This window comes from Dreissena polymorpha, chromosome 11 (genome assembly GCF_020536995.1).
Source record: "Dreissena polymorpha isolate Duluth1 chromosome 11, UMN_Dpol_1.0, whole genome shotgun sequence".
NCBI classification, from domain to species: domain Eukaryota; kingdom Metazoa; phylum Mollusca; class Bivalvia; order Myida; family Dreissenidae; genus Dreissena; species Dreissena polymorpha.
The window spans coordinates 3,882,708-3,897,017 of NC_068365.1; the positions used below are offsets into that span (position 1 = coordinate 3,882,708).

Here is a 14,310-nt window from a genome sequence, read left to right on the forward strand (position 1 = left end):
CGTTTAAACTTGGTTCTAGCTATGAAGCGACTTCCTTTTAACAAATTATGCCATAAAAGCAGAAAGTGTTGTCCCTTATTAGCCTGAGCAAGTCTGCACAGGCTAATCTGTGTCGACACTTTATGCACATGCATTAATCACAGTTTTCCCTGAGCGTGGCTGTGTAAAAATCCACTTTCCTTGCAGTGGCTATTGACTTACTAGCTCAGGTCATACTAGCTTGTTTTGTATTCACTCTGTTTCATGATAGTTGAAGTCATCCCAATGAAAGGTAGTCATGATTTGTCACAAAATAAAATGAAAATCTATAGCTGATTTGATTCTTTCTTCATGTTGATATCTTAGATAGTTTCTGAGATATAGTTACCAAATAGTTCCCTGGTTGTTACCCAAATAGATCCCTGGTTGTGACCCAAACAGTTCCGTGGTTGTTACCCAAATAGTTCCCTGGTATTTATCCAAATAGTTTCCAGGTTGTTACCCAAATAGATCCCTGGTTTTTACCCAAATAGATCCCTGGTTTTTACCCAAATAGATCCCTGGTTTTTACCCAAATAGTTCCCTGGTTTTTACCCAAATAGTTCCCTGGTTTTTACCCAAATAGATCGCTGGTTGTTACTCTGAAGGAGTTTTGTGGTTGGATATTTGGTTGGTCATAAAATAAGCAAACAAGAACTTTGAATAGTTGTGGCAAAACTTAAAGGGGAGACACAAGGAACAAGCTAGAAAAAGGAAAGAAAAGAGAAACATCCTAGCACAAATGTACTAAATATAGAATAGGACATTAAGAATAGTTTCATAAATTGCGGTTCAATAACTGATTAGAAAAAGGTTTTTCATAGATCCACAAAAAATGAATGACAATGAAAACTAGCAAAAAAGAAAAAAGTACTAAAATTGAACCCATGCCAATGTTTATGAATACAGTCTTTTAAATTTACAATGAACATGTTTCAGATAAGAATACCTACTTCCTTATCAACTATTAAACCTAAAGACACCTTCGCATTGTACCTTTGTATTGGATTGGACCACTATATGGACATTGAATTAATTCTTTTCATTATAATGAAACCACAGTTGTTTTACAACTCATGGTTAATGTGATTTTAGATGACTGGAAATTATTATCCTATTTCAATAGCTGTGGGGAAGTTAAAATTTTCCAGAATCATCTGTTTGTATAATATGCACGCCTTTCATATTAGTTCGAGGAAACTATTATGTAAATATGTTGTGACAAACCAGCTGTTATATTGACTTAGTAATGGAGATCAATTGAGGTTGATCAAACAAGACTCGCGTATTATATAAAATGCCCAAGTTTGAGATTATTGGCTTTTTCTATTCATTATGAACAAAATTTAAACCTACTTCACTTCAATAACATCTGTCCCAAATCTTGGAATGTAAACATGAGATCAGATTCTATATCTTCACTCAGAAGTGACCTGATTTATATGGTCTGTTACACAAGCTGTGGTGAGACATTTTGATGGACCAGTGCCTAAACTATTGTATCTACCTCAAGTTACCTGTCTCACATACAATAGCTATGCGCGGGTCCCACGATCAGGAGCAATTGAACTGTCTAGTGCAGTCGGTACACTGTGTGTTCTGTACCTTTACTACCTACACTAGACTTTTGTACACGTTGCATTCAGCCTTGGCCTTTTCACACATGGACTATTATTCACTATTGATAACGGCAGCTGTATTATAGTGATGGGTTGTTTTGAGTGTTTAAAACATGAAGCCATGTCAAAGGAATGATTGATACAGGGCTTTTTAAGTTAATTTTGAAGTTTGGTTTACATTTCAGAATGTCAATCAGTTTTGTTTAATAGTCTGTATTGATAGGGAGATTGTATTACAAGAAGGTTGGTTGGCAATATTGTTTTAGTAATATTACCCCACCCAGCTTGAGGCTTTGCTGAACAGGTGTTTAATGACTTTGAATGCAATGCATTTAGTGCTATTTTCGTAGTTGCTGTGATTGATTTTATTCTGATAACTTAATGACTTAAATTGATTAAATATTTAGTAAATTATTTGGTCTCAGCATATGTAGGGTGAACAATTTTGTATTGTTGATTTTTTATTGAAACAGAAAGTATTGGTCCTTGGTAATGAGGAAGTAAATCTATTTGTATTGGTAAGGGGGAAATCATAGGGTAATTACTCTTGATAACTATCACTGCCTACTGAAAAAAGGGTGTTTTAGGTTGTATCTCAATCTTATGAAAAAATCAACAACCACTATTTGTTAGATTTGCAAAACTGTAATAATTGCAGCCTGACTACATGTATATTAATGGCAATTGTACATTATTAAAAATATGTGATTTATGATATACTTTTTTAGGATGAAAAACTACAAAACAAGTCACCAACGCACAAGTGATGTACAAATCGACACATAAACATAACAGTATATTGAAATATATGAATTGCACATGAATGTGTACATCCATGACATCAATAAAAAGTCTGTTTGATCCACCTGTTTACCGTAAAAACTCAGTCATACATCACCTGCCTTGACCTTGGGGTATAAAAATTATATGAAAAATTGCCCAAGTCTGATTGGTTACTTAGTTCCCATACATGAGAAAAATTCACTTTGGATATGTATTTACCCATACAGGATAATTCATCATGATTTGACCAGCGTTCTAGGAAAACTGGGCTTAATGCATTTGTTCAAAGGGTTGTCCTAGGGTTGTCCTAGTCTAGCCTGTGAAGTCCGCAAAGGCAACTCAGGGTCAACACTTTCCCCCCACACTTTTTTTTGTTTATAAAAGAGCACTTTTAAATGTAAAATTCCAAAAGTGGAAAGAGTCGTCCCTGATTAACCTTTGCAGACTGCACAGGCTAATTGGGGATGACACTACTCACACAGACTAATTGGGGATGACACTTTACACACAGGCTAATTGGGGATGACACTTCACACACAGGCTAATTGGGGATGACACTTCTCACACAGGCTAATTGGGGATGACACTTCACACACAGGCTTATTGGGGATGACACTTCACACACAGGCTAATTGGGGATGACACTTCACACACAGGCTAATTGGGGATGACACTTCACACACAGGCTAATTGGGGATGACACTTCACACACAGGCTAATTGGGGATGACACTTCACACACTGGCATTGAGCCTAGTTTTTCCAGAGCTCAGCTTAATAAAATTATTCATCACTTTGAATCATTTGTTCAGGTAACAGTCCACCCCTGCCCAACATGGATGAGCGGACACAAAAGAAGCACCTCGATCTTCGACGGAAGATTCGAAACCGCGCCGACTACAATCGGGGGCAACCACAACGATCTCGCAGAAATAGAGGTGGATAATGTTGCCTTATAAGAGCCTCGTTTTTGGAACACTGGGCTTAATGTATGTGCATAAATTGTGATCACAGATAAGTCTGTGCAGTCTGCACAGCCTAATCAGAGAGGACACTTTCGGACGGAATTTTTGGTTGAAAGGAAGTCCATTCTTAACGAAAAATCCAGTTAAGGATTGTCATCGCTGATAAGCCTGTGCAGACTGCAAAGAGTTATCTGCGATGGCAATTTACGCACCTGCATTAAGCCCAGTTTTCCCAGAATGAGGCCCATATATATCACCGCCATAGTGTTACAACAGCCTAAATACTTCTTCAATACATGTCTGACATGCTCTTTTAATCCTCATGTTTCAATATCCTACATTAATAAAAAGATTTTTGGGGTCTGTCTGCTTCTTTATATACCTATATTAAAAGCTGTTTAGTCATCAGGAGGCGAGTTCTTATATTTTAATCTGGTCAGAATCATTTGCAACTTATTTTGGATGCAAAATGATAATGTCAATAAGAAAGGCCCACCAGCCCTGTTGTGTGCTATAAAAAAGATGTTGATGACATTATTTATGATATAATTGATGGGATGTCTGCCTTGCAACTTTTCTGAGTTCAATCCCCTCTCAGAGATCATTCTGGAGACCTTTCAAAATACATCAAGTACTGGTTCTTCCCAGGAAACTGACTTGAGTGTGAGTCAAAGGCTTTTGATACAATTTTATGCTTAAATATTAAATAGGTTAAACTCAACTAATTTTCTTATGAGTAAACACATTGAAGCTTAAACTTACCATTTGTCTGTATGTCATTCTGAAAGTGAGCTTTTTTTATGGTGGTCTTTTGTATGTTGTACCTTGTACCTCATCATTTACCTCATTAACATTTGACTCTTGGCATACTTGAGATATATCACAAATATTGCTTATAATTAATTTGATAGCAATTTGGTCATGTCGGTTCCAAAACTGTGTTACCACCAATCCTTGTTAACACACTCAGTCACAGAGTGTGGCTATTTTTAGTTTTTCTCAGAAGAATTGTTCGTATTTTCTATTAATTGTGTAGTTGTCAGATACAATGTCTTTTCTATGTGATTGTCCTATATTGTATTGCACATTAATTATCATGTGATCCATTTACCCACAAGTAGATTTTATATTTATGTAAGAACAGCAATAATTATTCCATGCATTATATTTTGCATTGCTTGCTGAATTATATAACCCATTAAACATGATTCTGCTTTCTTTCATGTGCTACGTCAAAAGATTCATCCATGAAGAGAAAAAGAAAAGAATATTGCAGAAGCGCTTAATTGTACAAAAATGCTTAGTACAAAGTAATATTATTAAATTATTAAGGTTTCTACTGTCTGTTTGATTTTCTGGAAATCTCTTAACTGTTCTGGTTCTTGGAAACAGCATGATTTGTATACACCAAGCTTTGGCGGAAGGCCAAAAGCAGTTTGGCCAGCAATTATTTGTTTCTTGGGTATAGCTTTTGAAAACACAAAAACAGGTTTATTACCATTGATTAAGCCAAAATAATCTTCTAGATGTTTTCCTGTTATCTTTACAACTGTTTTGGACAATTTTTTTTTACTTCTGTTTAATGTGAAATTGTTTAGGTAAAAACAGCTATGTTAATATATAGTTTTTTAATTTAATGTTTGTTCATTTTCCAATAATTTGAGTGAAATTTAATTTTTAGAAATTGCGTACCAAAATCACTGGCTGTCCAGAAAGGGAATATTTGCACTCAACAAGGCAATCCATGTTCAATTTTTCATCCCCCTGGTTGGTGAGCTTGGTTGTTGGTCACCATTAGCATGTACTCCTGCTTCCCCTTAAGCACAAGGCCACACCTTAATTGACTATATTTCAGTAAAAAGAACAATTAGCTGGAAATCGCAATTGAAAATTTTAGTAGTCTGGTAACAAAGAAGATAGAAGACTAAATAAAATTGCTGTGACTCAATCCAGGTATTCACAAGGACCTCATAAACTCTGAAACACACAACAAACATCCAGACTGAGCCTCACTCTGGTAAGACTGGGCGTTATGCATGTGCGTAAGGTGTCATCCAAGATTAGCCCATGCATTCCGCACAGGCTATTCAAAGGACGATACTGGCTAATCTGGGATGACACTTAATGCAAGCGCTTTGAGCCCCGTTTTTTCAAAGCAAGGTTCGCTTGAATATTTCAGAAAATGGCATGGATATGGACAGGGCAGTCAGCATTACCAATTCAGAGACCCAGACCCAGGTTGGGGAACAAAACGAGGAGTATGGACGTGCACTGCAAGCGGAGCTGTCAAAAATGCCCACACCTAAGGTAAGGCATTGCTGATATGTTGTTTGAGCCTCGTTCTGGGAAAACGGGGCTTAATGCATGTGCGTAAAGTGTCGTCCCAAATTAGCCTCTGACTGGTTCAATCATGGATGACACTTCCTGCTATTATGAAATTTATCATTTAAAGGAGGTCTCTCCTGAACAAAAATCCAGTTTAGGGTGGAAGTGTCATCTCTGATTAGCTTGTGCAGACTACACAGGCTAATCTGGGATTTCACTTTCAGCACTTGCATTAAGCCTAGTTTTTGCACATCAAGGCTGATATAGTTGTACAGGTCCTTGTGATAGCTTATAAGGAATGCCAAATATGGTTTATGTTTCCTATTTTGGATAAAACAGTTACCAAATATTTGAAGGAGCTCAGAATTTCACAGCTGAACAACCATCTTGTTTAGATGATCAAAAAAGGAGCGAGTTAAAGCTGCTTCAGATTTGATTTTGACAGTTTCTCCTTTTGAGGAATTTTACGTGTAAAGGAAGTCTTTTCGATACAAAAATCCAGTCTAGGCGGTTAGTGTTGTCCCTGATTAGCCTTTTCAGACTGCACAGGCTAATCTGGGACAACACTCCACACACATGGATGCATTAAGCCACTGCCAGAGAGAGACCTGTTTGTCTATCAACAATATACATGTGGCAGGTGTCGGACATAGAGCCTCGAAGCGCCTTCATCAAATATTACCCGCCGGACTTCGATACCAAGGAATTTGATGTGAACCCCAGCAAGTTCCTCTACGACCTCATGCTGTGTGAGAAGGGAAGAGACGGGAAGTACACCTGCGTCTATCAGTAAGTGGCAATCACAAGTTATCAGGGCCGTATTAACAAACCAACTTAACCCTCTACCACTTAGATACGTGTTTTGATGCATTTGAAGTTCCTTAGGAAGTTAAATTTAATTTAAGACCTTTCTTACAAGATTCAAGTTTTTATGCCCTCGGTAGGGTGGCATATTGCAGTTGAACTTTACGTCAGTCTGTTCATCCGTCCGATCTAAAACTTTAACATTGGCCATAACTTTTGAAAGATTGAAGATAGCAACTTGATATTTGGCATGCATGTGTATCTCATGAAGCTGCACATTTTGAGTGGTGAAATGTCAAGGTCATCCTTCAAGGTCAACAGTAAAATAAATACAATCCAAGGGAAGTAATAAGCTTTAAAATGGAGATAATTTCTAAACCTGCCAAATGATATATTGAAATTTTATTTCAAAGCAGCGCAATAGGGGGCATTGTGTCAGATATTTGATATCAGGTCGGACCTCAAAGACCTCATGAAGAGGCCGGTAGGACCTGTAAATAAACTCTGATATACACACGGGCATTGTGTTTCTGACAAACACATCTCTTGTTAAGGCTACATTTCCAAACCTTAGATACTGATGAGCTGCAAACAGAATAAAACCTTAACAGACTGCGAGTAACTCACAGGCTGTTCTGGTTGTATGCTGTTAGCACAGAGCCATTTTCACTTTGCTTCTTAGTGGGAAAGGGTTAGGCCTACTAGCATGGCTGTTAACATGTATAATTACATTGTTACTAATTTTGAACAGTTTTTAAACAAAAAATGCACAATTTCCAGCATGTCTGTCTGTTCCAAAACTTAAACCTTGGTCATAACTTTTGCAATATTGAAGATAGCAACTTGATATTTGGCATGCATGTATATCTCATGGAGCTGTATATTTTGAGTGGTGAAAGGTCAAGGTCATCCTTCAAGGTCAAAGGTCAAATATATTGGGGTGGCATAGTGTTTCACAAACATATCACTTGTTTATTCATAAAAGTGTAACAATAGGTTGGTAAATATAGGCGTAGGACAGTAAGAGTTAACCTTTTTCTGCGTATGTGTGTATAAATTGGTTGACGTTTCATAATGATAAGTTGCATAGCAATTGGCTTACTAGTTGTTACTCGCTTTAAAGACAAATTGAACTAGTCTCCCGACCTGAATTTTCCAAATGAACCTTGTTATGGGAAAATTAGGCTAATTGCATTTTTGTAAAGTTTTGTCCCAGATTATAAGCCTGTGCTTTCCACATGCTAGTCAGGGGCATCACTTTCCGCTTACATTGAATTTTCTTTTAGAAGAGACACTCTTTTAAATGAAATATTCCATAAAAGCAGAAAGTGTTGTCCTCGATTGCTGACAGCACAGGCTAGTCTAGGACTTCACATCATGCATTAAGCCTAGTTTTACCTGAACAAGGCTCACATACACTCTATTGAGACTGTCTCCTGGACTGTTGATATTTAACCCTTTCCCCTTAGATACGTATTTTTATGCATTGTAGTCCCTTAGTACCGGTATGTTAAATTTAATTAAAGACCCTTTTTACTGGATTCAAGTTTAAAAGGCTTCATTTCCAACCCTTAGATACTGATGAGCAGCAAACAGTGTAAAACCTGAAAAGACTGCAAGTTACTCGCAGGCTGTTCTGGTTTTATGCTGTTTGCGCATAGCCATTTCCACTTTGCTTCTGAGTGGGAAAGGGTGAATGTGACCACTGCCGGCCAAGGTTTGCTTCTTATATTGAAAGGAACTGCACATAATGTATGCTATTCTGAACGTGTATCACAGACGTAAGGAAGTTGGGGCAGATTGCATGATTATGGTATCTGCAGGGGTTCAAGGTTCAATTTAGGGCAGCAATCTGAAGATTTCCTCTGCAGACAGTAAGTACTGGGTCGTCTTGGTGAAGTGGGTATGGTGTCAGCCTAGCGATCGGGAGGTCACAGTTTCAATCCCCACTGTGGGAGTGTTCTTTAGATCTCCTCCATAGACGCCAAGTACTGGTTCTAGTCCCAGGAAATGGACAAGATAGCGTTTCAAATAAGCATTAGGCTTTCTGTTTGATCGAACTGAAATAAATAGGTTTAAACTAAGTAATGGGTTCTTCCCAGGACATAGATACAAGAGTGTCTCAATTAGCCTTAATTTCAATACAAACAAGCTAAAATAGAAAGATTGATGATAAAAATAGAAAATGATGATGTATACTTGGTCGCCATGTACCATTCCTTATGTACAGTTAGTTTATCCATGCAATACTGAGCTAAGCACCTGTTTCACATGTTTTTCAGAGGGGATGCTTCAGAAATTGCATTAAAGGATCTTAAACCAGCGACAGAGTATCATTTGAAGTAAGTGTTCCCATGTTGCTTTCTTAATTGTCATTCTTTCCTTCGTCATTTGCCAATTAACTTAAATGGAATTCTTAATTGGCTAATAAGCTTAAATTAAACGTAAGCCAGTCAGTTAAATGCATTTTACAGAAGAAATAATTTAAGTTACCTTCTGTAAATGTATTTGTTGAATGCTTTGGGTATTAGTCATCTATTGTTGTCTGATACTTGGAGTGATTATGCAGGGTCTGGAATGAATTAAGAACACTGTATTGTTTGTTGCTTAATTATTCACTTAAATGACAATGACACCAAGATCTTTGTGAACAGAAAACTATGCATATTATTTGCCAGCTGTATAAATCAGAGACAATTGCAGCACAGAATTACTGCCTCTCTACCCATCCCCCATCTGAATGCTGTGATTTATCCCTCACCAAACCCCATCTAAATGCTGTGATTTCTCCCTCACCAAACCCCATCTAAATGCTGTGATTTCTCCCTCACCAAACCCCATCTAAATGGTGATTTCTCCCTCACCAAACCCACATCTAAATGCTGTGATTTCTCCCTCACCAAACCCACATCTAAATGCTGTGATTTCTCCCTCACCAAACCCACATCTAAATGGTGTGATTTCTCCCTCACCAAACCCACATCTAAATGCTGTGATTGCTCCCTCACCAAACCCACATCTAAATGCTGTGATTTCTCCCTCACCAAACCCACATCTAAATGCTGTGATTTCTCCCTCACCAAACCCACATCTAAATGCTGTGATTTCTCCCTCACCAAACCCACATCTAAATTGTGTGATTTCTCCCTCACCAAACCCACATCTAAATGTGTGATTTCTCCCTCACCAAACCCACATCTAAATGCTGTGATTTCTCCCTCACCTCACCAAACCCACATCTAAATGCTGTGATTTCTCCCTCACCAAACCCACATCTAAATGCTGTGATTTCTCCCTCACCAAACCCACATCTAAATGCTGTGATTTCTCCCTCACCAAACCCACATCTAAATGCTGTGATTTCTCCCTCACCAAACCCACATCTAAATGCTGTGATTTCTGCCTCACCAAACCCCCATCTAAATGGTTTGATTTCTTGTACTACAACCAAACTGGTCAACCCATCTTTAAATGCTGTGATATCCTTCTCTTTTTGGGTGATTTTCATCTTTACAGTGTCATAAAATTGGTGTCAAGAGTCTTTCACAATTAGTTCTTTACTTGAACGTATCTTATAATAAGCAAAAACGTAAGGGTATTTTTCCTCACCTGGGCCCTGTTTTCTCAATGATTATAAGACAAATTGAAGTAAATGCTTAAACTTTAGCACCAAACAGAACAATATTCATTTTCGGTATATTCCTTAAATAAATGCCATGCGGAAGATTTAAAGTAAATGGATAGAATCAACGAAATTAACTATAATCATAGAAGTTGCTTTTAAGTAATTATGCATTGTCCAAAAGGTAATCGTTACTTAAATTTGTAGTAGGATGGTTAATAAGAGGGCTTTACTCAAATACATGGTTAAATGGGGCTTAATGCATGAGGCTTAAGTGTGAAGTCCGTACAGGCTCATCAGGGACAACACTTCCTGCCTTAACTGCAATTTACCTAAGAATCCTCTTCCTTTCATCCACAAAGGCAAATCTGAGACGACAATTTACGCACATGCATTTAGCCCAGTGTTCTCAGAACGAGTCTCAAATAAATGCTCATGTTACAGAGTGTGTGCAGTGCTAGGGGACTACAGGGGCTCACCCACTGAAGCCATCAGTTTTATGACCAAGACCTGTGAGCCTGATCCTCCACAGCCGCCAAAATTCGACAAAAAATCAAAAAGTTCAATCAGCCTCAAATGGAATGTAAGTATTTTTATACTCGGGTGTGATTTCTCCTCCTTTCAGCTGATTTCCCCCCTTTCAATGCCAAACTTATTTTACACATAGTTATTAACTTTGCTGGATCTATATATAAATGAAGTGTCCTTGTGCCCTTTAAGGGTGGGTAGGTGCTTTTTCCTTCCCTGAGATGGTTCTTAAATCACGCCCCTGAATTACTAGACCGAGGGGGTGCAGGAGGGCAACATTTTTTGTACGTACATGTACTGAATATACAATTGTGTAAGGCTTTTTAAATCAGGACTTAGTGCATGCTAATAAAGTATCAACCCAGATAAGTCTTGCAGTCAGCACATGCCAATCAGGGATGACATCTTCCGCCGTTATGGAATGTTTTGTTTAAAAGAAAAGAAGTATCTTCTTTGAAAATCAAGGCAGAAAATGTCATCCAAGATAAGGCTGAACAGACTTGACTTCAAATACTTATTTATGTATAAAAATTTGTGTACATGCATTAAGCACAGTTTCCCCAGATGCCTGATCAATTATTTTATGGAAAATAATAAGAATAATGAAAGTTTAAAAACATATGAGGACAAAATTCTTGTAACTATCCACATTTATTTAAAGCAAGTTACCAACTGCCTATAAAATACATGCCAATATGTGCAACACAAAACTTGTCATTGACTATTGTGCCATACCAATGCTACAGTTAACTCGAAATTATGCTCATTATTATTGAGTCAGGCCCTAGAAATGCAAGCGTTTTCCATTATAATGATTGTGCTCCAGCTTCTGTGAATGAGATCAAGGGTTGCTGCATTGCATTTGATAACATTAAAAACGCACTTTAGATCTTTTTGAGATGAAAAAAAATGTTTCTGATTTGTGTAGATAAGACCAGCAATATTCTGTTCCATTTGTGCGACAGAATTCTCTGCCCATTCTATGCTTTTTCTCCCAGAACATTTTAATTCAAGGTTATGCGTTTGCCAGTGTTTACTTTTGATACCATCTCAGATATTCTGGCTATTTTGAACCAAGTTATTTCAGGCATCACTTTTTCTGTTGTTTTCTGGTAACAGGGTTTCTGAGAAAATCCTGGAGATTATTTTAGGTTTATTATACCCCCCTTCGAGGAAGAGGGGGTATATTGATTTGCACATGTCGGTCGGTCCGTCCGTCCGTCGGTCGGTCCGTCCACTAGATGGTTTCCGGATGATAACTCAAGAACGCTTAGGCCTAGGATCATAGGTACATTGATCATGACTGGCAGATGACCCCTATTGATTTTTAGGTCACTAGGTCAAAGGTCAAGGTCACAGTGACTCGAAATCGTAAAATGGTTTCCGGATGATAACTCAAGAATAATTAGGCCTAGGATCATGAAACTTAATAGGTACATTGATCATGACTGGCAGATGACCCCTATTGACTTTCAGGTCACTAGGTCAAAGGTCAAGGTCACAGTGACAAAAAACGTATTCACACAATGGCTGCCACTACAACTGACAGCCCATATGGGGGGCATGCATGTTTTACAAACAGCCCTTGTTTGTTAAAGATTTTATTATAATAAATGCTTTATTGAACAGCATTATTAGCTGGTATTAACTGAAATTATTTGTTGTTTTGAAATAAATTAATATTTAATTTCTTAAACTGTCTGGTTATTGTTGCAGTTGACATTATTTAAGGTTACTTAAAATGTAGAAATAATGCTGAATGCTACCCACAAAAAAAAGAGTAAAATTTACACCTAATGCTGATTTTTTTTCTCTTTTATTTTTTTTATTGCTTTGGTATTTGTTATAACAATCCATTATCAGCCACATCAGTACATATTAGCTAATATTACTGTTTTGACATTACTTGGTCCATCAGTAGATCGCTCTGTACACCAGTTTTTCCCCCGAACTCTTAGTCTGTTACTTAAACTTCCACAAGGATTGAGGTATCTCTCAATAACTTGTGTCAAATATGGGATAATTGTACTTATATATGCCCCCTGTGATAGTATATTTGTGATATTGTTTCTTTTGTAGGCCCTCTTTGATAAGCGATAATGTTTCTTTGTAGGAACCCCTGTGATAAAATATGTGATTATGGTTCGTTTGTAAGGCCACTGTGATGAAATATTATCACGAATATGGCTGTGAAAAAAAGAAGAAATGATGGTTCTTTTGTAGGTGCAGTGATAAAATGCATCATAATGGTTCTTTTGTATAGGTACTGTGATAAAATATGTGAAAATGTTTTTTTTATTGGCACACTTTGATTAAATATTGGTTCTTTTATAGGTTCACTGTGATAAATTATACGATAATTGTTTTTTTTTGTAGGCACCTTGTGATAATGGATCCAAGATCAATAACTACGTCCTGGAATATGAGGGCGGGGAGACGGAGGGAAACTTTATTGAGGTTTACCGAGGGCCGCAGAAGCAGTACCGTGTCTCACGATTGGTGGCCGCCACAAAGTACACATTCAGATTATCAGCAGTGAACGCCATTGGGCAAAGGTGATTGAAGGTTTTTGTAGTCTTAGATATTGGGCATGAAATGGTGACTTAAATGAGGACAACATTAAATAATTGTTTGTTTGCCATTTCATACCTAGGGTTGCTGGTAGTGGGTAGAAGGGTTGCTGCGGAAAATATTTAATATTCAAAAGCATCTGAAAAAATCAGTCATCTATTACTTCAAGAAAAAGTAACAGCCTGTAATTTATAGCTCAGGCATTATGAGCTCTTTCATGACCTAAATTTTACCTGGCAAGCCGCTGTCTTAAAGCGCGTGAGTATCAGAACATTCCAGTGATTACGGTGAGTCTGACATGGAAAAACGTGGTTTAATGCATGTACGTAATGTGTGTTCCATATTAGCCTGTGCAGTCCGCATAGGCTAATCGGGGTTTACACATTCTGCGTATATTGAATTAAAAAAAAAAATTAAAATGAGGTCTTATTTTACATTTGGGGTCAGATTTGTGAAATTAAGCACATTCTGCTCATTTTGGTAGAAACCAGTGTATATTTAGGCTTTAAAGGAATAAAACTATTTACATTAAAAGGGAAATGCGGGGCAGTCTTCCAGCTTTAACATTTTGAGTCTCGGTACATTCCAGTGATTACAGCGAGCACGTGGCGTACTACACAAGTGGTTCCTGCCCCTCCCAGCCTGACCCCCCTGTGCTATCAGAGCGCCATGTCACAGAGCTCGTACTGGCATGGGCACGACGTGCGAGTGACGATGAGTATTCACTGCACATGGATGACGAGATATCGGTGAGAGAATATCAGCAATATGCATGAGCCATGTTGTGAAAATAACATAACTAAACGAACAGGCACTTTGGTCTATGATGGCATATCAGGAATACTTTGGTTGTTTGTATGGTATTTTCTTTATCAAAGTTAAATGGGCAGCGCTCTTTAAAATCTTGGCTCAATTCATGTATAGTATAGTATCATCCCAGATAAGCCTATGTGGCGATAAACTTTCTGTTTTTATGGAATTTTCATGAGAATTCTTTTACCGCAAACATATAATTAATAAAAAATTAAGTTTAATAGATGGAACACAATTTATTAAACTGTTCTAAAAATGAAATG

General features: G+C 37.5%; 1 protein-coding gene across 6 annotated transcripts in view; it reads left to right on the top strand.

Moving 5' to 3' along the window:
- The window catches only part of LOC127850535 (fibronectin type-III domain-containing protein 3A-like), a 134,341-nt gene that overhangs the window by 92,480 nt on the left and 27,551 nt on the right, over positions 1-14,310 (top strand). For 5 of the 6 annotated variants that reach the window (XM_052383645.1, XM_052383648.1, XM_052383646.1 and 2 more), the window contains exons 5-11: positions 3,232-3,357; positions 5,564-5,691; positions 6,350-6,498; positions 8,796-8,855; positions 10,580-10,718; positions 13,040-13,218; positions 13,824-13,983. In XM_052383645.1, the coding sequence (XP_052239605.1) occupies positions 3,232-3,357; positions 5,564-5,691; positions 6,350-6,498; positions 8,796-8,855; positions 10,580-10,718; positions 13,040-13,218; positions 13,824-13,983 (941 nt within the window). Of the gene's footprint in view, positions 1-1,697; positions 1,881-3,231; positions 3,358-5,563; positions 5,692-6,349; positions 6,499-8,795; positions 8,856-10,579; positions 10,719-13,039; positions 13,219-13,823; positions 13,984-14,310 lie in introns of those variants that run through there. The other variant, XM_052383650.1, reaches the window with a different exon arrangement.